Raw genomic sequence first — 24,315 nt, forward strand, 5'->3', positions numbered from 1 at the left:
ACCAGTGGATGTTGTGTATTTGGATTTTCACAAGGCATTCGATAAGGTGCCACACAAGAGGTTATTACACAAAATTAGGACTCATGGGATTGGGGGTAATAAGCATGGATTGAGAATTGGTTAATGTCAGAAAATGGAGTAGGAATAAACGGGACATTTTCAGGTTGGCAGGCTGTAACTGACGGGGTTCCACAAGGATCAGTGCTTGGGCCTCAGCTATTTACAATCTATATTAATGACTTAGATGAAGCGACTGAGTGTAACGTATCCAAGTTTGCTGATGATACAAAGTTAGGTGGGAAAGTAAGCTGTGAGGAGGACACAAAGAGGCATATAGTCAGGTTGACTGAGTGGGCAAGAACATGGCAAATGGAATACAATGTGGGGAAGTGTGAAGTTATCCACTTCACAGTCGGAAAAACAAAAAAGCGGAATATTTTTTGAATGGTGAGAGACTGGGAAATGTTTGCGTTCAGAAGGAATGTACATTGGTGTCCTTGTACATGAATCACAGAAAGTTAACATGCAGGTACAGCAAGCAATTAGGAAAGCAAATGGTATGTTAGCTTTTGTTATAAAGGAATTAGAGTTTAAGAGTAAAGAAGTCTTACTGCAATTATACAGGGCATTTGTGAGGCCACACCTGGAGTACTGTGTACAGTTCTGGTCTCCTTACCTAAGGAAAGACATACTTGCCATAGAGGGAGTGCAACAAAGGTTCACTAGACTGGTTCCTGGGATGGGGGGATTGTCCTATGAGGAGAGATTGAGTAGACTAGGCCTATATTCCCTAGAGTTTAGAAGAATGAGAAGTGATCTAATTGAAACATATAAAATTCTTAAGGGGCTTGACAGGGTAGATTCAGGGAGGATGTTTCCCCTGGCTGGGGAGTCTGGAACCAGGGGTCGGAGTCTCAGGATAAAGGGTCGGCCATTTAGGACTAAGATGAGGAGACATTTCTTCATTCAGAGGGTGGTGAATCTTTGGAATTCTCTACCCCAGAGAGCTGAGGATGCTCAGTCGTTGAGTATATTCAAGACAGAGTTCGATAAATTTTTGGAAACGAAGGGAATTAAGGGATATGAGGATAGTGCGGGAAGGTGGAGTTGAGGTAGAAGATCAGCCATGGTCTTATTGAATGGCTCAAAGGGCCTACTCCTGCTCCTATTCCTTAAGTTCTTATGTTCTTATGACACACGTCAACAACAACAGCAACGTCCCAATTTTCCAACAACCACATTTCCCAATGTTTTTCGGTGTTTTTCCATAACCTTGAAATACAAGGCATGAAACGTTATGGGCCTTCGCTCTCGGCATAAATGGTGGGATGCGCCCGCTAGGAACCTCTGCCATTGGTGCAGCAGAGTATCTGGGGTCAGGTGGAGTTTCTGTAATTTGCATTTTGCAGGCAGCCACCTGCACCACTATGGGTGAAAATCAGGCATCTGCCAGAGCTGGGGTTGTGGGAGGAGCCACACTCTAACACCCACAGCCCAGACCAGCACAAACTGATCCACGGCCTGCATTGAAGGCGGAAGGGTTGTTTTCTAGGAGAGTCTGACAGCACGCCTCCAACTCCCAGAAACTTTAGATTTTTGCCATTTTACTTCAATGGAAATAAAAATCGGGGGAGATGTAAAACTGGCTGTCGTTCCGCTATCGCCCGTTGTACACGATGGCACAAAGTCAACATTACCCCCATTCTCTTTTGCTTTCTTCTCATTTTGTTCTCCTTTTTGTAGTGTCCGTGTGTAGATAAAGACACTGAAGACAGGAGTTGGTTCATAGGTATTTACTAAGCAAGTCTGGGGGGGGTTCTAAAGGATATACACAGGCTTATATAGCCCAAGTGGCAATTACCGGCATTACGCACACCTGGGGCTCTTAAAGGCACATACACCACAATTCCTCCCCTTCTAGCTAACTAGTACATCATAGTTTAAGTAATTATTAATTACATGTTATATGCAAAATAATATACATTGCTGTATTAATTAATTGTAAGTTAGTCTCAGGAGGCTTCCTGACTCGGTCCGGATAACGCCTCGGGGGTGTAGTAGTTTCTGGTGGTGTAGTAGGTTCTTCTGGTAAGGCTGATTCGGCTTGAAGGCCAGTGTCGGGTTCATCGGGCTCCAGTATCACCCGATCGGAGGTAGATATGGGTATCTCTACTTCATCGTTAGATGTATAGAGTGGTGGTGTAGGTTGTCCCTTTTCGGATGACTTGATGATTTGGTCAGCATGGCGCCTTATTATGCTGTCTCCGATGTCCACGGTATACATCAGTGGTCCTAATTGTGTGCAGATAGTTCCAGGCTGCCATTTCTCGGTACGGTAGTCCCGGGCCAAAACCGGTTGGCCTATCTGGAAGGCCCTAGTTGGCCTTTCATTCATGCCCTGAAACTGCCGGTTCTCCACGTCCCTTCGGATGTTGGGCTTGACCAAATCCAGCCGGCATCTTAGGTTTCTATTGTAGAACATCATGGCGGGAGTTTGGTTAGTAACCATATGCGTTGCATTCCTATATGCAAATAAGAAGTTATCCACCTTGTGCTGAAGTTTTATGTCTTCATTACCCATGGCCTTGATGGCCTTCTTGAAGGTCTGGACAAACCTTTCAGCCAATCCATTGGTGGCGGGATGGTATGGGGCGGACGTGTAGTGCTTTACCCCATTGTTCTTTAAGAACTTTCTGAATTCTTCGGACACAAATTGCGGTCCATTATCAGAACATATCTGCTCCGGCAGCCCATTCCTGGCAAATATGGTCCTTAATACTGTGATGGTTTTTTCCGTGGTGGTGGAGGACATCTTTATTACCTCCGGCCACTTGGAGTGTGCATCAACTGCGATTAAGAACATTGAATCCATAAATGGACCAGCAAATATAGCCCAAGTGGCAATTACCGGCATTACGCACACCTGGGGCTCTTAAAGGCACATACACCACAATTGCTTTTAAAGGCACATACACCACATTTTTACTAGCACAAAATTCTCTTTCTTCCCCATTAGACAGTAACTTTGATAGCAGCTTATTTTTGCTGCCATGTGCTGCTGAAACAAACTTTGATGGAGAAAAAATAATATATTTATAACACCTGACTTCAGCCACTGGGTGGCACTGCTGACTCCAAACAATGTTGGAGCGGAAATTCTGCTCCTGTGCGCTGGTGGCAGAAGCACACCAGGCAGAGGGAGCAACAATTTAGGACAGAGGCCTTGAGCTGCAAAAGGCCCATTGAAGCACTGCCCAGGGTTTGCTGTAGGGGACACCATACACAAGGAGAAGGGTAGAAAACTTGGTATTTTAAAGGGGACGTGAGGGGGTGGAAGTAGCAGAAGGTTCCATAGAAGTAGTTCCAGAGACAAAGGTGTGATTTAGTGATAAGGGCCACAATGTAACTGTGGTGCTTTGGGTGGGGTAAATGGTGGATCGTATAGCTAGGCTGGGAGACTTCAGTAAGGGGCAAAGTGTCTTCACCTGTGAGCCAAGTTTCCATCTGGGCCTTAATATCAATGCAATCATCCACAATATGATCGTGTATGGCAAGGGTCTTGTTCACGAGTGAGTGGACAATCCGGGAGAAATGCGGAGATGGGTGGTGATTGTTGATCCACTGGCAGAATCCCAGTGGACAGTGGTGGATTGGGTGAGTGGGACAGGAAGGAGGTTGGTGAACTTAGCCCATAATGGGTGCAGTGAATGGGAAGGTCAGTGATAGAGGAGCATGGGGCAGTTGCAGTTGCTGTTCATAAAGCGACAGCATTGACTGCCTGCATGAGCCGTTCCGAGAATGCCAAGAGAGGCATTGAAGGTAGCTAGGGTCCTAGTCAAGGCGGATACAAGAATCGAAGGGCAGGTGGAGAGTAGGAAGGTAGTGAGGAGTTGTAATTTTAAATTTGAGACGATGTGGCACCGGGTGCCAACGTAGGTCAGTGTACATACGGTTAATGGGTGAGCACGACTTTGTGCAGGATAGGATAGGAGCAGCAGAGTTTTGAGTGAGGTGAGCCAGAGATGGGCGATAATATGGAAGAAGAAGTCGGGAGTCTTTGTGATGGAGAAGATATCAGGTTAGAAGGTCAGCTCTGGGTCAAATAGGACACCGAGGTTCGAGGTTACAAACAGTCTGGTCAGCCTGAGACAGTGTTCAGGGAGCGGGTTGGGATTAGTGGTCAGAGAACAGAGTTTGGGTATGGCTTTGGTCTTCCCAATATTCCCAACTGGTGGAAATTGCGGCTCATCCAGGACTGGATTTCAGTCTGACAACACTAAGGTAGTGGAGGAATCAGGAGAGGTGATGGAGGTAGAGCAGGGTGTCATCATCATATATGTGGAACCTGACCCCCATATGTCTTCAGATGATGTCACCAAGGGGTCATGTTTGATGAAGAAATGGAGGGGGCCAAGGATAGATCCTTGAGGGACTCGAGACGTAATGGTGTGTGAGTGGGTAGAGAAATCATTGCAACAGTTTCTCTGGCTATGATTGGATAGGTAAGAATGAAACTAAGCAAGGGAAGTCCCACTCAGTTGGATAATACATGAGAGGTGGAGGATGGTGTGTCAACTGTCAAAAGACTGTAGAGGTTAAGAATGGGGAAGAAGGCTAGTGCAAAGTGCTCACAGTCACAGAGGTTGCATTTGTGAATGTGATTTAGGCCATTTCCCTGGCACTGTTGCCTCACAGCGCCAGGGACCCGGGTTCGAATCCGGCCTTGGGCGACTGTCTGTGTGGAGTTTGCACATTCTCCCCGTGTTTGCGTGGGTTTCCTCCGGGTGCTCCGGTTTCCTCCCACAGTCCAAAGATGTGTGAGTTAGGTTGATTGGCTATGATAAATTGACCCTTAGTGTTAGGGGGATTAAATACGTGGGGTTACGGGGATCGGGTGGGATATGTGTCGGTGCAGGCTCGATGGGCCGAAATGGCCTCTATCTGCACTGTGGGGTTTCTGTGATTTCAGGGCTGTGGCAGGGGCAGAAACTTGATCGGGCAGATTCAAACATGAAGTTGCGGTAAAGATGGGTACAGATTAGGAAGGTGACAGCATGTTTAAGGGCTTTGAAGAGGAAAGGGAGATTGGAGATGGGGCGGTAACGTGCAAGGACAGAGGGGTCGAGAGTGGGTTTATGAGGAGAGGTGTGACAACAGTGGTTTTGAAAAGGAGGGACAGTACGTGAGGAAACAGAACCATTTTTAATGTCAGCTAGCAGGAATGTTTTAAATCCATCTGGAGTTTTACCAGCAAATGTCGACAAGCAGACAATGGCTCTGCAATGTTGTTTGTCTAAATAAAATGGAAAGTTGGCATGTATACAAGAAAACAGACTTCTATTTTAAAAATAATAGACTTTTTTGTATTTGGTTTGCATTTTAGAAATTACTAGATAACTCAATCAAAAACCAGACTGTTCAGTCCGAAATGGGACAATTGATGATCCTAGGATTTAATGTGTTGAGGTTTTCATGCATATAAATTATGTCATATATTTATATTATCCCTGTAATTTAAAGGTTGTGTTACTTGATGTTTTGGGAATGTATATCTAGTTAGGGATTGGTAAGTTTTTCACCTGGTCTTTCCCCCCAGCTGTTGAACTGACAGAGGATTCCCTTGTAACCTCTCTGTATCAGTGGAATCTGTCTGTTTTACTATTTTAATCCTTTTCCAAGCAGCGTTTATGCTGCTCCTTGGCCCTGTCTACTATAGCCCAGGCCTCCCACACCTGGTGCTCAGATCAAGGTAAAACTACCAGATTTTGCTAAACTAGCAGCTATGAAGACCTTTCTTTCTCCCCCTGGATCTTAGTGCCCGCTTCAGTCGATCTGTATCTAGGAAAAGCTGCACTGGTGGCAACACACTCTTCACTTTATATAGGGACGCCCCTTGATAACATCATGATGCTATGTTGCACGTGCACAGTAACCAATTTGTCAGAGTAACTCTGTGCATGGGCTTTCCTTCTGTTGCCGGTACACAGAGTCCAGCAGTGATAATTAAAGGTAAATTTGGGAGTGTGTTACTCTTAGGCCGCACTCCCAAGACCTGGTCTGCAATAATCAGCCCTTCTTTGACGAGTATTCACTAAACCAATTGTCATTGTTTTGTCCTGACCAGCCATTAGACAGGACATATTTCCCAGAGCGAAACTGATTGGATAATGCACAAGTGATGAAGTCATGAGTGGGATGTGATGAGTTTCATGATAAATGGAGGCATTTTTCTTATCATATTGCTGGACATGACATCCAATTTCTAATATTTATATTTTCATGAGGAAAATAAATATTTTAATTAATCTTTTGGCTTAGAAAATGGTCTCGGCCAGTGGCGCTAAATGGGCGGTATCGGATGGGCCGCCCATTCTACGCAGCGCCCGATACTCCGTTCCAATGCAGTCAATGTCTTGTGCCACTGCCCGAGATGAATTTCTAGGCCTTTATATGTCGCCCTAGGAAATGGGTTAAAACTGGTTTCTGATGAAACTTCGACATGTTGATGTTACTGGAGATATGATTTTTGTCTGTTGTTACTCCACAATCATCCTTTTACACAACACCCTGTCAACAAGGAAGAGTCTGTTCACTGTTTCTCATTTGGATTTTTATTATTATGTGTCACTACAAAAGAAAGAACATGCATGTATAATCCGATACAAAAGATGAGTGATAGGAAACGATTAAAAGTGAATATACGATTCATTCATAAAGTACAGAATATATCTGCGACACCTAATACAAATAATCAGTCCATTATTGAAGTCCAATGAAATATGAAGAGTTGCAATATTATCTATTCACCTGGATATTCTGTAAGGATGAGACATTTGTTCAAACCTGTGGTTAGCATGGCAGAGCAATCTCCCAGAGCACCCCACCAGTGTCCGAGGATTACTCTCTTGGCTCTCACCATGTCAACGAGGTTATCATGAAAAACTGTTTGATGAGCTTTATATTGGTCTGGGAAAAGAGCCCAAAGTGTATTATTTTTAACTGAGATGGTGTTATGTATATATAGATTTGTATACATGAGAAAGAAAGATAACAAATATTGATTGTGTAAAATTCGTTTTTAACTAAATTAGTTTTAATATTTCCACAACCTCTGATGTCCAAGAGACCCCGCGAGATTTGTTTACAATGCATTTCATATCTTATAGATATCTCATGAATATCAAATGCATTGTAATCAAATTCATTGAGTATATTAAAGAAAGAGAGCAATAGATTTTTGGATATTAAGGGAATCAAGGGATATGGGGATAGTGCGGGAAAGTGGAGTTGAGGTTGAAGATCAGCCATGATCTTATTGAATGACGGAGGACGCTCAAGGGGCCGAATGGCCTACTCCTGCTCCTATTTCTTATGTTCTTATAATGATTGGAACATTGGGGTGTGAAATTCGTCTTGACGATAGCACAAAATGGGCCAAGACAAATATCACCTCCGTGAAGTTCAGCAGAAATGGGCAGAAAGTTAATCATGGGGATAGTATCAGCCTGTGTGAAATAACTAAGGTTGCTGTTAGTGTCACAGCATTATTGGAGTCAGTATTCATCTCACCGCAGAGGAGTTATCAATAAGTTGAAAAGTTTCTGGAGCCTATCTGAAGGACATAAACTTATGTAATTGCAATCAAGGAATCATCAAACAACGTGCTTAAAGTGATCAGAATAGAACTGAGTAACACAGACCAGGAAAATCCTGTGCTGAGCTATTGATTTCAGCCAGGCCAGTAGTAGGAACACCACAATTGAACTCACCACGTTTGCATTCCAAAGAAAAATATCAGCCAGGGTTCCCACACCTGATCACTGTCCCGTAATATCCACTGGAAATATGCCTGGGGATCAAAAATGGTCATTGGGCAAGATGCAAGTGATGCAAGTGAAACTCTCTTCCGCAAGCGGTAGTTGATGCTGGGTCAGTTGTTAATTTTAAATCTGACATTGATAGATTTTTGTTAACCAAAGGTATTAAGGGATATGGGGCAAAGGCGTTAGGTCACAGATCAGCCATGATCTCAATGAATGGCGGAACAGGTTCGAGGGGCTAAATGGCTGACTCCTATTCCTCTGGCTGCGATTTTGCTGAGCTTGGAGAGTCCGTGGCGGGTCTCGGCCTCGCTGCTGGCTTCATCCCGGCCTCTGAAATGATTTCCCATTGATGGGGCTTGTTAAGCCACCCAGCGAGTTTCCTGGCCAATTAGAGGAACTGGGTATGGTGACGTCATTCATAGAAACACAGAAGATAGGAGCAGGAGTAGGCCATTCGGCCCCTCGAGCCTGCTCCGCCATTCAATGCGATTATGGCTGATCATCCAAATTCAGTACCCTGTCCCTGCTTTCTCCCCATATCCCTTGATCCCCTTAGCCTTAAGAAATATATCTAACTCCTTCTTGAATATATTTAATGAATTGGCCTCAACTGCCTTCTGTGGTAGAGAATTCCACAGGTTCACCACTCTCTGGGTGAAGAAATTCCTCCTCATCTCTGTCCTAAATGGCTTAACCCTTATCCTTAGACTGTGACCCCTGGTTCTGGACTCCCCCGCCATCGGGAACATCCTTCCTGCATCTAGTCTGTCTAGTCCTGTTAGAATTTTATAAGTTTCAATGAGATCCCCTCTCATTCTTCTAAAGTCTAGCGAATATAAGCCTAATCGACCCAATCTCTCCTCATACGTCATTACTGCCATCCCAGGTATCAGACTGGTGAATCTTCGCTGCACTCCCTCCATGGCAAGAACATCATTCCTCAGATAAGGCGACCAAAACTGCACACAATACTCAAGGTGTGGTCGCACCAAGGCCCTGTACAACTGCAGCAAGACATCCTTGCTCCAGTACTCGAATCCTCTCGCTATGAAGGCCAGCATACCATTTGCCGCCTTAACCGCCTGCTGCACCTGCATGCTTACCTTCAGCGACTGGTGCACAAGGACACCCAGGTCTCGTTGCACTTCCCCTTTTCCCAATCTATTGCCGTTCAGATAATAATCTGCCTTCCTGTTTTTGCCACCAAAGTGGATAACCTCGCATTTATCTGTCATGCATCTGCCCAATCACCCAACCTGTCCAAATTGTACTGGAGTTTCTCGGCATCCTCCTCACAGCACACACGCCCACCCAGCTTTGTGTTTCCATCCAGTCTCCATCCAGTCTGACCTCATTACCTCTCCCATCATTGACAGATCACTTCTGTCATCCCTACTTCACCTGCCATCTATTCCATGAATTTGTATGATCAGCCATGACCTCATTAAATGGTGGAGCAGGCTCGAGGGGCCAAATGGCCTACTCCTGCTCTTCTATGTTTCTATGACTTGTGTAAAGGCTTGCAGCATCCTGAATCTGTAGTGGAAATGCAGTTTAGAGAGGCTAGCGGTTAAGGCAATATATCTCAATCAGCTGGGAGCTTTGACTTGACATTTGAAGCTGTCAACTCATCAGCTGATTCAACGGCCACTGACCTCCCACCTCAGTTTCACAGATGAGGTCTAGGCATAGCAGGAAACTGGTGGGCGGTCAGATCCAAAAAGCTGGAAAAAAAATTGATAAGTGGCTGCAAACAAGCCACTAATGATTTTAATTGCCTCCCCCAGAGCTGTCAAACGCTGTCATTTCCTCTTTCAAGAAGTCTTGACAGATAGCATATCTGACGTTGACGTGATCTGTCAGTGACTTCCTCCCTCATTGGCCTGCAGGACGGGCTTAACGAGCTCAATCGGGAAAATCAGGCGAGGATGGAGGTGGGACATTGACACGACAAGCAGCAGTCCCACCTCCAACTCGCCTCCATTCACAAAATCCAGCCAAAGGTTCCGTGGTGGGATGAAGTTCACTTGCAGATAAGGTGGAGTCAGCTTGGAGCATCAACGAACTGATGTCCAAGTTTGGAGAGAGGTGTGGAGGGCGAGTGAGCCCAGGAGCTATTTGAAGGGTAGAGTATCAGTGTGAACACTGCTAGAGGTATTTCTGTGGAAAATAGAAAGACAAGGAGGTGTGGAGAATCGAGCATCAGCCAATATTTAAATGTTTACAACATTTTAAAATTACTGCTTATTTGGGTAAGAAAGCAGATCAATATCGTTTTCAAACTTCAAAGGGAAGTCTGCCATCCTCTCCTGGTAGATGGAATCAAACCACTCATTCTGGGACATTAGAAAGTGATTCTTCCAGTCTCCAGCAACCCCTAAAAATTAAATAATCCCAAAATTAAACTTTAAATGAAAATAATAATGTACATATCACATCAACTTAGAATTAATAACAGATTAACAATTCCTAATATGATACAGGTAGAAGAATGCGTATCAGTACAATACTGAACCTGGACCAAAAGCACAGACAGGGTGATTTTGTGATCCAACAATCCCAATGGGGAGTGGAGCTCATCGGAAGTGCATCTTGGGAAAACACTGGCCATTAAAATGAATGGATCCAAAACCATGGACTGTGCACCAACGATTTCCTGAGATGTACATCTTGTGAGCATCCCCACAGCCGGGAGCATTGGGTTGTGGATTCACCCCCAGAGAGTGCAACTAAAGGTCAACTGTACAACCATTCCTGCACCACTCGAAGCATTCTACAGTAACGCTTGTATTATTTTCCATTTAAGGAATAAGCTTTGATGTAAATAAGTCCAACAGTATTTCTCAATTTTGGCGCAGAATCTATCCCAATGGGAACTGATTTCAGATACTGACTGGTAGCTACAAACATTTAGAAAATCTAAGAAAACCATCCCTGAGATCATTAATGGTGAAAGTGCTCAATCACAACCAAATTGTTTTTACATGCTTCCTATTGATTTTTAAGTTTCTTGCCAGCAAAAATAAGGACTGGAACAGAGGCCAATCTTCAAAACAAACTTAAGGCTGATTTGTACGGACCTAGTCCTTTCCTGTGATCAATAGCATTACTCACCTTTTCTATAAAAAGAGCCACTTTTAGCATCGAACAGCCCCACTACAGTTTGGTAGTTGGTTGCAGGGTTCTCTTTCATATACTTAAAGGTGCAGTGATCCAAAATTGACTCCAAGGTGTTTCCATCCAACTTCTTATTAAGAAAAATTGCAACTTTTTCTATCACGCTCCTGAGATCCTTTAACAAATTATAGTTAGGTTACTCAATTATAAATCCAAAATAGAATTCCTTTTTAACACAGATTAACCTGACTAGCATTCTGCTACTATCAAAGTATACATTAAACCACTAGCAAACTTAGCAACACAATCTTGAATAAAGATTAATGTATTTTCTGTACTCTGCCTCACAATTGTTCTGAGTCAAAGTTTTTTCAACATAGTTGCTAACACTTAAGTAATAATTAATGGCCATTGTGTCAGCCGTGGCTCAGTGGCGCTCTCACCTCTGAGTCAGGCAGTTGTGGCTTCAAGCCCCACTCCAGAGACTTGAGCACACAATCTAGGCTGACATTTCAAGCAGTACTGAGGGAGTGCTGCACTGTTGGAGGTGCCATCTTTTGAATGAGACGTTACACTGAGACCTTGTCTCTCCCTCAGGTTGACGTAAAGGATTCATGGAACTATTTGAAGAAGAGCTGGGAGTTCTCCTGGTGCCCCGCATCTAGCATCATCGAAAAAACATTATCTGGTCATTTATCTCAGTGCTGTTTGTGGAACTTTGCTGGGCACAAATTGGCTGCTGCATTTCCCCTCATTACATCATAAGAACATAAGAAATGGGAGCAGGAGTAGGCCATTCGGCCCCTCGAGCCTGCTCTGCCATTCAATAAGATCATGGCTGATATTCTACCTCAACTTCACTTTCCTGCACTATCCCCATATCCCTTGATTCCGTTAGGGCAGGATTTTCATTCAGGAGTCGGGTTGGAGGCGGGACTACAACTTTCGGGGGTTGTAGGCCCGCCTCCATCGAGATGCGGCCAACCCACGCTTTTTTAACTTGATTGACCTTGTTGAGCCCGCCCAGCGGGCTCAGCAGGCCAATTAAGGGCCACCCGGCAACAGGTGACGTCACAGACTGAAATTTCATCTGTCAAGACATTTTGACAGATGAAATATCAGTGTTTCACAGCTGTTTGAAGCTGTCAAACACTGACAGTCTTACTTCTAACCCGAGTCCTTCTCCACAGACTCAGTTAGAAATCTCTCCTGCACAGAAAGCTGCAGGCTGTCACTTTTGACAGTTCGCAGCCATTCTGCTTTCTGTGCCGGTGAGATGAGGGACTCCCGAACCTAAAGGAAGGAAGGCTGAAAAGGTAAGAAAAGGTAATTTACACTTCTTTATTCACTTTAGACACACCAAACACACTTACCTTTGCACTCATGCACACATCACTCACCTGAACACCGACATCTCGACCCCTCCAACCCGACGGCCCCAACTTGGCGTGGTTTGGAGCCGTTGGGAATCCCACAGTTCAAGCTTAAAAATAGGGATTAGGCTAAAAACTGCCTGTTATCTACCTGTTAACAGGCAGTTAATTGGCACTAATTCGTTCCCACCTCGGGGAGGCGGGTCCCAGTGCGGGGCGGGTACCCGCCTCCTCTGAAACTGGCATGGAGGTGGGTTGGGGTTGGGACCCCCGATTTCGGGATTTTAACCTCCCGCACGCCTCCAATCCCGACTCCACGGCACAATGAAAATCGAGCCCTTAATATCCAAAAATCTATCGATATCAGACTTGAATATACTCAATGACTGAGCCTCCACAGCCCTCTGGAGTCGACAATTCCAAAGATTCATCACCCTCTGAGTGAAGCAATATCTCCCCATCTTAGTCCTAAATGGTTGACCCCTTATTCTGAGACTGTGACCCCTGGCTCTAGACTCCCCAGCCAAGGGAAACATCCTCCCTGCATCTACCCTGTCAAGCCCTGTAAGAATTTTGGAAGTTTCAATGAGATCACCTCTCTTTCTTCTAAACTTTAGGGAATATAGGCCTAGTCTACTCAATCTCTCCTCATAGGACAATCCCCCCATCCCGGGAATCAGTGTGGTGAAATTTCATTGCACGCTCTCTCTTGCAAATATATCCTTCCTTAGGTAAGGAGACCAAAACTGTACACAATACTCCAGGTGTGGTCTCACCAGGGCCCTATATAATTGCAGTAAGAAGTCTTTACTCTTATACTCAAAGCCTCTTGTAATAAAGGCCAACATACCATTTGCTTTCCTAATTGCTTGCTGTACCTGCATGTTAACTTTCAGTGATTCATGTACAAGGACACTCAGGTCCCTCTGAGCACCAACATTTCCCAATCTCTCACCATTTAAAAATACTCTGCTTTTCTATTTTTCCTACCAACGTGGATAACTTCACATTTCTGCACATTATATTCAATTTGCTATATTATTGCCCACTCACTTAGCCTATTTATATCCCCTTGAAGCCTCTTTGCATCCTCCTCACAACTTACATACCCACCTAGCTTTCTATCATCAGCAAACTTGGATATATTACATTTGATCCCCTCATTCAAATCTTTGAGAGGCCCAAACACTGATCCTTGCAGTACCGCACTAGTTACAGCCTACCAACCCGAAAATGACCCGTTTATTCCTAATCTCTGTTTTCTGTCCGTTAGCCAAGCCTCAATCCATGCTAAGATATTACCCCCAATTCCATGAACCCTAATTTTGTTTAACGTCTGGTGTGGCAGTTTATCGAATGCCTTCTGAAAATCCAAATACACCACATCCACTGGTTCCCCCTCATCTATTCTGCTAGGTACAACCTCAAAAATCTCTTAACAGGTTCGTCAAACATGATTTTCCTTTCATAAATCGGTGTTGACTCTGCCCAATCCTATTATTATTTTCTAAGTGCCCTGTTACCACACCCTTAATACCGGAAACTTTCTGGTATCCGGCACTGACAGGACCGAGTTGGTGCCGTCCCATCAAAACTGCCGTATAAACCAGCGCTAATGTTAAAACATATACAGAGCTTTTCAGCTCCGTGTGAATCAACAAACCCTGTTCTTCAAAACAGTCAGCTGCAGCTGCAAGCGTCTCTAGCTGAAGCTGTTGTTTAGCTACAGACCTTGCAGAGCCTGACTGGGGGGGAAAAAAGCAACGAGAAGTAAAAAAAACTTACAGGAAACGGCTCCTGAATTTTGCCGGTAGATAGAGCTTTCCGGACTTTTAACCTCCGGTTAAACGAAAGTTTCCTGTCATAGATTCCAGCATTTTCTCTGCTGCTGATGTCCTCATTCCCGCCAGACCCTTGGTTCTCCACTATTTCCGGGAGGTTGTTTGTGTCTTTTTCCGTGAAGACAGACACAAAGGCTGCAATTTTGCTGACGCTCAGAGAGGTGGGTCAGAGGGTAAAGTCTATTGATTGACGGCGGGTCCCGAACCTGCCGTCAACCTGCCTCCAAGCAGCCTTCCCAAGTGTCGGGTCCCCGATTTGCGAATGGACCCGACACCTAACGGCGGGAAATGGATTAAAGGCAAAACAGGTACTTGTCAGAAGTGTTCAGCCTGTTTTTCGCTTTTCCCACTTCTGGGTTGGGTTTCACGACATCCGGACACCACGCCAGGTAAGTGTGGTGTGTTCTGAGTCTAGTGTAATGTTTGTGAAAAGATGAAGGATGCAATGTTGTGGTGTGATGTGAAGGATGCAATGTTGCACATGGTGAGTTTCAGAGCAAGAAAATGTTGGTTATTGCATTTTTAAAACATATACAGATTTCTTTAGCTTGCAAGTTTTTAAATCCAACTATATGTTCAGTGTCACCTCATTGGGCGAACCTCTCTAACCAGTGACAGATCACTTCTGTCATCTCACCTGCAGCTGCCATCTATTCCAGCATATGGAGGGAGTCATTGGAGAGCCTGGGTGCAAGAGTTCACCTTTTGTGCAGTGATCGTCAGTGTTTTCAGCACCTCAATGCTGTCAAACACGAAGAGATCAACTGTCAAAATAAAATTGTGTATGGTCCCTTTAAGGAAACCGGCAGATGACACATCATCAGATGATGTCATCAGACCCGTTTCCTGTTAAGCAGGGCGGGCGTAACAAGGTCAATCAGGGGAGAATCACGTCTGTGGAGCGGACTCAGCTGGGGGCGGGACCGGAACCCAGAAACCAGCTGACCCGCACCTATTCAGACACCGAACGCAAAATCGCGGCCAAAGTATTTGTTGAATTTCTCTGCCATTTCCATATTCCCCATTATAATTTCTCCTGTCTCAGCCTGTAAGGGACCCACGTTTACTTTCGATAATCTTTTCCTTTTTACATACCTATAGAAGCTTTTACACTCTGTTTTTATGTCTCTCGCTAGTTTACTCTCATATACAATTTTCCCTTTCTTTATCAATTTCTTGGTCCTCCTTTGCTGAATTCTAAAATCCTACCAATCATCAGGCTTACTATTCTCTTTGGCAACAGTATAAGCCTCTTCCTTTAAATCTAATACTATCTTTAATTTCTCTTGTTAGCCACGGTTGGACCATTTTTCCCCGTGGTGTTTTTATTCCTTAAGGGAATGTATATTCGTTGCGAATTATGAATTATTTCTTTAAATGTTTCCATTGCTTTTCTACTGTCATATCTTTTATTGTAGTTTCCTAACCTACCTTAGCTAACTCGCCCCTCATACCTGAATAGTAGTTTAATTGTTCAGTCAAACTCAACATAAAATTATATTATATTATGATCACTGCTCCCCTTTTACTGGGGCACAGCTGCTTTAGCTCGGTGGTGGAAACATCAGCGGGATCAGCCAGTGGTAAAGTTTATGCACAGTGTCCAGCAATGGTCGTGTGACAGATCTCGTGGTGCAAGATAGTTTGACCAAAAGGTCAATGCAGACATTTCAATACCAGCCAGGCTGTACCTGCAAACTTTGTAAGATGCCAGACACTTCATTCTTAATTTTTTAGTTGAATCATCAAGTGTTACCGTTACAAATATTTGGGAATCATTTGTACATCTTAGTTGCACAATGCTGGCAGGGTAAGTACTTTATGACTTTTTCCCTGTGTCTCCATTGCCCCGCTGTCCATTCTGGTAGTGGAACTCAGATAAATCAGAAACTGGCCTCAGCTTGGCTGCAAAGCAGCTTGAAAGGCCTGTTTTCCAGCCAATCAAGGCTCAGGACTTGAATAATTGATTAGCCATGACTACAATGAGACAAGGTCAAGTTTAACCATAGAAACATAGAAGATTGAAGCACAGAAGAAAACCATTTGGCCTATTGTGTCTGTACTGGCTTTTTGCTAGACCCATTCACAACTAATCCCACTGCCCCACAATCTCCCCATAGGTGTCTTCCTCTGCTTCAAATATTTATCCAATTTTCACTTAATAGCTGCAATGTTCTCTGCCTTAATCATTCCCTGTGGCAAAGCATTCAATGCTCCAACATCCCCCTATGGAAAGAAATTCTCCTTACTCTCGTTGTTACCATTTTAAGTTGATGACCCCTCAATCACTGATTACCCAACCAGAAGAATTAGCCTTTATCTCTTCACTCTATCAAAATGCTTCATAATTTTAAATAACCTCTATTCAATCTCTTCTTAGCCTTCTCTGATCCAGTGGAAATACTCGCAGTATCTTGAGTCTCTCCTCATAACTATACTTTCTCTTCCCTGGCATCATCCTGGTGAATCTACAATGTAAGCACTCTATGACTTTAATGCCCTTTCTATAATGGGGTGCCCAAAACTGCTCACAGTACTCTAACTGTAGTCTAACCAATCTTTTGTATAAATTCATCATTACTTCTTTACTCGTGTACTCTATGCTCCTATATATAAATCCAAAAATCAGTAATGAGGACAACAGAACCACACTTTGTCTCAAGCAAAACCTGTGGTCCAGCCCATCCTGCCCCAAAGAGGAGCTGTGATGGTGGCTCACAGCAGTCGGATTGAATGGAGAGAAAATAGAGCAAGATGAAAAGGAAGAGTGAAGCAAAAAAGAAAAGATAGAAATAAATTTCAGAACAAGAAAGGGATTCTGAAAAAATGTAACCATTAGAGGAAACAATGGGGGTGAAATTGGTTTTCGGCGATAGCTTAAAATGGGCAATAGTGAATTGCTGGCCCGTTTTATACCCCGCCCGATTTATTTTCTATTGACTTCAATGCAGTACAAATTCAGGCAGGGTGTAAAACAAGCTTCCGATTCACTATGGCCCGTTTTCCACAATCATCTAGTTTAGATTTCACCCCCGATATATTTTAATGCTTAAGGTTTTTGTTTGAAGAACCAAATTAAACATCATTACAATTCATACAAAACCGAGAATCAGAAGATTTAACAATATTCTCCCTGCTGTAATAGTATCAGGTCCACAGAATTCATGATTTATTCAAACATCTTCAGTTACCATATATAAGTATCACTTACTTTCTGCATATCCTCGTATGTCACAAACAATATGTCCAGTTCATCCTTGTGGCTATACCAGTCTCTGATGTGGTCAAACCAAGATCCATAAAGCACTTAAAAGATAAGTAAGTGTGGTGAGTGAACAGTACTACAGAGCAATAGCAAAATACTGCGGATGCTGGAAATCCAAAATAACAACAGAAATCGCTGGAAAAACTCAGCAGGCCAGGCAACATCCTGGAGAGAGAAACAGAGTTAATGTTTCAGGTCGAAGACCTTTCGTCAGAACTGGAAAAAAGCAGGAAATGGAAAGCAAGTTTAGAGGCTGGGAAAAGGGGGAGGGGATGAAACATAGAAGATAGGAGTAGGCCATTTGGCCCTTCCAGCCTGCTCCGCCATTCAATGCGATCATGGCTGATCATCCAAATTCAGTACCCTATCCCTGCTTTCTCCCCATATCCCTTGATCCCTTTAGCCTTAAGAAATATATCCAACTCCTTCTTGAATATATTTGATGAATTGGCCTCTACTGCCTTCTGTGGTAGAGAATTCCACAGGTTCACCACTCTCTGGGTGAAGAAATTCCTCCTCATCTCTGTCCTAAATGGCTTACCCCTTATCCTTAAACAGTGACCCCTGGTTCTGGACTCCCTGACCATCGGGAACATCCTTCCTGCGTCTAGTCTGTCTAGTCCTGTTAGAATTTTATACGTTTCAATTAGATCCCCTCTCATTCTTCTAAACTCCAGTGAGTACAAGCCCAATCGACCCAATCTCTCCTCATATGTCATTCCTGCCATCCCAGGTATCAGCCTGGTGAATCTTCGCTGCACTCCTTCCATGGCAAGAACATCCTTCCTCAGATAAGCCGACCAAAACTGCACACAATACTCCAGATGTGGTCTCACCAAGGCCCTGTACAACTGCAGCAAGACATCCTTGTTCCTGTACTCAAACCCTCTCGCTATGAAGGCCAGCATACCATTTCACTTCTTAACCACCTGCTGCACCTGCATGCTTACCTTCAGCGACTGGTGCACAAGGACACCCAGGTCTCGTTGCACTTCCCCTTCTCCCAATCTATTGCCATTCAGATAATAATCTGCCTTCTTGTTTTTGACACCAAAGTGGATAACCTCGCATTTATCCACGTTATATTGCATCTGCCATGCTTCTGCCCAATCACCCAACCTGTCCAAATCATACTGGAGTTTCTCGGCATCCTCCTCACAGCACACACGCCCACCCAGCTTTGGGTCGTCTGCAAACTTGGAGATATTACATCTAGTTCCCTCGTCCAGATCATTAATATATATTGTGAATAGCTGGGGTCCAAGGACCGATCCATGCGGTACCCCACTAGTCACTGCCTGCCACAAAGTATGGAACGGAACCCTTTTCTATGGTAGTCTAGATGTAGGTTACATTTATGTCCTCTGCTGATGTTGGAAGGATTATTGATCCATGATGAGGGCAATTCTTAGTGTAGTGGTAAAGGTGCACCAATGCTCCCTGGTGATGTAGTGGGGATATGTTTATGATACCTGATGGTTTGTAGAAGCCTCAGTGCTAGTCCACGATTCCATACCCAAATTTTAGGAGCTCCTATGCAAAGGGGTGATGTCAGGTAGGACTTCTTCATGCAAAGGCTAGTGGAAATCTGGAACTCTCCCCCAAAAAAGCAGTTGAGGCTGGGGGGTCAATTGAAAATTTCAAAACTGAAATTGATAGATTTTTTTAGGCAAGGGCAATGAGGGTTATGGAACCAAGGCGAGTAGATGGAGTTAAGATACAGATCAGCCATGATCTAATTGAATGGCGGAACAGGCTCGAGGGGCTGATTGGCTGACTCCTGTTCTTATGTAAAGCCCCAAAACATAAGTATTTATCTTTACTACAGGGAGATATAAAACCTCACTAAAAATATTCAAAATGAGCTTATATAAATGCATTAAATCTAAAGTACTAATGTCTTTCAATTGTTCTGTACGTATATGATTGTTTCCAAAATATAAAGAATCTTAAATGATCCGACAATTTTCAGCAAAATATTAGCAGAAGTAATATTTTTGGTAAGAACTGAGCAAAACTAAAATAATTACCATTTCCTTCAGCAAATTGTTCCAGAAAGTGCTGAAAATCCTTTGGCGTCTTCAAGAAATGACCGTACTTGTGAAAGTGATAGTATGACACAATCACATCCTTGGGATTTCTGGCAACATAAATGATCTGGGTTGGGAAATAAATACAAGGACAGCAAATTCAGGTGCCGTGGATTTAGTTCAGTCCATACTGGGCCACAACCTACCCAAACAATTGAATTTATCTATTTGTCTCAACATTTTCCCCACCCTTGCTCCATTCCTTCTATTTTGATTCTGTATTTCTCTCCATTTTCTTATTTTAACTGATTTGTCTATCTGTTTACAGAATGTATGCCCCAACTTCCTCCTATCTTACAGAATCGACACGTTGCATGGGGGATTACAATCAGGCCGTTGAGTGTAAAAAAGAACACTAAGCCCGTTCACAAGATCACCAGGTACTTATGGCTCAGGAAGGCCCTCTTAATTCATCCATCCATAAACCTACAGCATCCAACTGATTCCAGTGTTTCTTTCTAGTTATTTTCTGTCTTTGTATGAAAAGCACTTCCTGTTATCAGCCCCAAATTTATCTTTTATTATTTTGAACTTGTGGCCCCTTGTCCAACTCTCAATTTAATTTAAAGTAGCTTTCAGGATTTATCTTCTCCATTTCCTTGACTATGTTATTTTCCTCTATAAGATAACCACTTAAAACCCTCCTTTCCATGCTGAAAAAGGCAAGTCTCTCCAGTCTGTACTCATAACGTAGTCCTCTGCCAATAGGGATCAGGCTCATGGCTCTTCATTGCCTATTCACATATTTTGTCCAGTTTACTCTATGAGATGCCTCCCCCAATTTCACTCCCCCACCTAATTTGGTATTGTCAGCAAATTTGATTAATTTGCATTGAATTTCTGAATCCAATTCATTGTTAGAATTAGATACATTAATGGTCCGAACACCGAGCTCTGGGGCACCCCAATCAATGCTCCCACACCCAACCTAGACATTTTTTCCCCCATTCGTTCACGGGATGTGGGCATCACTGGCAAGGCCTGCATTTATTGCCCATCCCTACTTGCCCTTGAGAAGGTGGTGGTGAGCTGTCTTCTTGAACCGCTGGTATACATCTTTGTACCGGTTTTTGATGCCACGGAGTGGCTTGCTGGGCCATTTCACAGGGCAGTCAACCACATTAATGTGGGTCTGGAGACACATATAGGCCAGACTGGGTAAGGACAGCAGATTTCCTTCCCTAAAGGACATTAGTGAACCAGGCGGGTTTTTACGACATTCCGGTAGTTTCATGGTCACCATTACCAGCTATTTTTTTATTCCACATTTATTTAATTAACTGAATTAAAATTCACCAGCTGGCATGGTGGCGATTTGAATTCTGGATCATTAGTCCAGGTCTCTGAATTACTAGTCTAGTACCATAACCACTATGCTACCGTTCCCCTCAACAAGACTTCTCTAACAAGTACCCATTCTTTTCAACCAATTTCTTACTCATTACATAAGAACATATGAAATAGGAGCAGGGGTGGGCCATTTGGCCCTTCAAGCATGCTCCGCCATTCAAGAAGATCATGGCTGATCTTCTACCTCAACTCCACCTTCCCTCTATGGCACGTATATGCTTCCTTCGGTAACGAGACCAAAACTGTATACAATACTCCAGGTGTGGTCTCACCAGGGCCCTATATAACTGCAGTAAGACATCTTTACTCTTATACTCAAATCCTCTTGTAATAAAGGCCAACATACCATTTGCTTTCCTAATTGCTTGCTGTACCTGCATGTTAACTTTCATTGATTCGTGTACAAGGACACCCAGGTGCCTCTGAATACCAACATTTCCCAATCTCTCACCATTAAAAAAAATATTTGCCTTTTCCATTTTTCCTACCAAAGTGGATAACTCCACATTTCTCCACATTATATTCCATCTGCCATGTTCTTGCCCACTCATTTAACCTGTCTGTATCCCTTTGCAGGCTCTTTGCGTCCTCCTCACAACTTACTTTCCCACCTAGCTTTGTATCGTCAGCAAACTTGGATACATTACACTCGGTCCCCATTCTCAAGCTCTACCCTGAATCACAGTTAGCATAAAGATCGATCTGTATAGGAGCAAACCACTGGGCAGCAGTGAGATCAGTAATCTACAATCCAGACCCTGCAGCCTATCAGATTTCTAACCCAAAGAGAGCCCTTAACCTTTGGACTCACACAGATACGAGCTCACCAGTGTAACTGGCACTTTTAGTGCCCTCCTCGTCATTCCGAAAGACGTAAAAAACAACTTCTCACACTGCACCGTATTTCAGGTTCCCAATTGAATTACTAGATTTATTCATATTCATTTTAACAAGTAAAAGCACAGACATGTCAGCACAATTTTACACAACTCTCAGACTTTTCATAATGCACTCTGTTTTTTGCACCACAAATCTCTCTGTCCCTCCATAGAACCATAGCGGGGGAAATTGGCTTGCGCCCCAAAGGCTAACTTCGCCAGGGCGCTACTATTAGCACCCCTGCTCCTGAAATTCAATGGTAGCGCCCCAAGCAGGAGGCAGGGCGCTCCTGGAAGCGTTGGCGCTCCCATGGATTATCACAGCGCTACGTACAGCAGCGCCACGCTCGCCGGCACATAGTGCCGCGGTACTGCAGGCCTCCCTCCCCTGATTAAAGGGGAGGGGCCTAGCACAGCATGCGCGGCGATGACCTGGTAACTACAGGCCAGTCAGTCTAACGTCACTGGTGTATAAGTTAACATGAATTTCACAGGAGGTGTTAGCGGCGCCGCGCCCGGGCACTAGTTGCTATGCGCCCTCGGGGCGCTAAAGGGAGGCGCAAAGCAAGCGAATATTTCCCCCATGGTATTTTCCAGCACAAAAGGAGACTATTTGGCCTGTCGTGCCTGTGTGGCTCTTTGAAAGAGCTGTCCAATTAGTCCAACACCCCAGCTTTTTCCCCATAATCCTCTTCAAGTACCTGTCCAATTGCCTTTTGAAAGTTCCTATTGTAAAGTCTGTGGGTTGTGCAGTTAATAAATACACAGACTTCAGAAGTAACAAACAAACAGGTCTTTACTATTCGAAGGTCTGGGCGAATCTGCCCTAGTTATCCTGCCACAACACTTATATACTGGTGTGGTCACTGTCGGTATTACAGTATACAGAAGCCAAACAAGTAGTGCCACACCTAAAGTAGTTCTCTTAAAGGTGAACGGTTACATTCAATAGTTCCCTTAAAGGTAGACGGGTATATACACTACAATCCTCCCTTTTTAGCTTATTACTTAGAGTCCCCGTTAAACATACATATCTTCAACTTCATATAACAATTTACAGATATGATCTCGGTGGGAACAGTTCACAGGTTCAGTCTCTGCGGAAACAGTTCATAGATTCAGTCTCTGATCTTGACTCGTTCCAAACAGTATCTCTTTGGGGTAGCCGGTTCACATGGCTAGCGTGACTCCTCCATAGCCTTTTTCTTGACGTAACAGCTTGAACTTTCGTCCTGTAGAACCAGCAGTGCGGACTTTTACAACCAACTGGCTGTCTTGCTAATTTCCGGTTTTTCAACAATTTAGCTCCTTTCGTAGTGTCCCGCCTGAGCTGGTAGAAGTGATACTATTTTAGACAGTTATTATCTTCTGCTTCTTCTTTTTCTTTTCTGCCTTTTTGAAACTCTCGGAGCTCCTTTCTCGGCTGCCAGCTGTAGCGCCACCAACTCTCTATGTTCCTTAGACCTTAAGTGCTTCATCCGGATTTCAGCACTTTGGGAGTTTTCATCACAAACTGGGCAGACCACATCCTCGTAATATTCAGTGTCACTCAACAGGTCATGGTAATATTCGGGTTCGTCCTGAGTTAGGCCAGTGAGAGAGCCTTCTTCTTCCTCCTCACCCATCTGGACGTTAGCTGACGGTGGTTCCTTCCCTAGACATCTTTCTTGAAAAGACTTCTTCATGCATTCATATTCATCCCGCTCTTCCTGGGTTATCTGCCATTCCTTCACGACGGACCTCATTTGTGAGTTCAATACCTTCCCTTCCATCGGGAATTGCGTTATCAGGCTATTTAATCCTTCTACTGACGTAACTGTTTCCACATTCTTCTGTTCACCTTGACGTGATTCAACGTACTTTTGGCATCCTTGTAAAATCCGTGTTGCCACCTCAGCTATCTCCGTGACTTTTGAGAGCTCCGAACTCCTTCCCCCTGAAGATTGAAGCTCGTGTTCAGATTGTTCCCCTTGCAGAGTCTTGTCCTTCAGCATATGAAGGAGTTGGCTGACCGTTAACTCTTCCCTGGGAACACGGTGGATCAGAGTCTTATCCATTTCATCCACCTTTTCCTCCAATGCTTCCACCTTCTGTTCCTCTTGTACTTTGGCTTTCAGCGCTCGGAAAAGTTGCGCCCTGATGCTCTCTAGTTCATGTTCAGGGACCATTCTTACAGTCTCTGAGTTTCTTACAGTTTCCTTTTCTTCCACTGAAAGGATTCCCAGTTGAATCTGTTCTTCAAGTTGTTGAACCTCGGTCATTGCCGCCTCATATTTGTCTTGGGTTTCCTTCAATATTTTTATGAGTTCTTGGACATCCTGTCTTTCATGTTCTGCCATGTTTTTCACCTCTAATTTCTCATCTATGGATGGAACTTCTACCGATGAGTCTGTCTTGGCCTTGAGCTCATCAAGAATTTCCTGCAGCCTTTGGACTTCTTGCTCATGTTCAACCTTTAGTTGTTCATATGCTTCTACTGAAACTAGCTTTCCGGAGGTTGCCGAGTTAACCCCCTCCAGAATTGTAGCCTGGGCCTGTTCATACTGTTCTTTCGACTTCTCACACTCTGCTTGTAAGG

The 24,315-nt window shown here is 43.9% G+C and overlaps 1 protein-coding gene across 4 annotated transcripts in view; it reads right to left on the reverse strand.

The window, feature by feature from the left end:
* Positions 1 to 1,794: 1,794 nt before the first annotated feature.
* LOC147103232 (amine sulfotransferase-like) overlaps positions 1,795 to 24,315 on the reverse strand; it is a 67,590-nt gene continuing 45,069 nt past the window's right edge. Inside the window, exons 4-7 of one of the 4 annotated variants that reach the window (XM_085962670.1) lie at positions 19,450 to 19,576; positions 17,366 to 17,460; positions 10,938 to 11,115; positions 1,795 to 2,847 (exon numbers count right to left, since the gene is read on the reverse strand). In XM_085962670.1, the coding sequence (XP_085818796.1) occupies positions 1,952 to 2,847; positions 10,938 to 11,115; positions 17,366 to 17,460; positions 19,450 to 19,576 (1,296 nt within the window). In that variant the 3' untranslated portion in view covers positions 1,795 to 1,951. Of the gene's footprint in view, positions 2,848 to 6,593; positions 10,201 to 10,937; positions 11,116 to 17,365; positions 17,461 to 19,449; positions 19,577 to 24,315 lie in introns of those variants that run through there. The other 3 variants (XM_085962672.1, XM_085962671.1, XM_085962673.1) reach the window with 3 other exon arrangements.

Source organism: Somniosus microcephalus, chromosome 20, assembly GCF_052327205.1.
Source record: "Somniosus microcephalus isolate GS21.2 chromosome 20, FLI_Smic_1.0, whole genome shotgun sequence".
Lineage (NCBI taxonomy): Eukaryota > Metazoa > Chordata > Chondrichthyes > Squaliformes > Somniosidae > Somniosus > Somniosus microcephalus.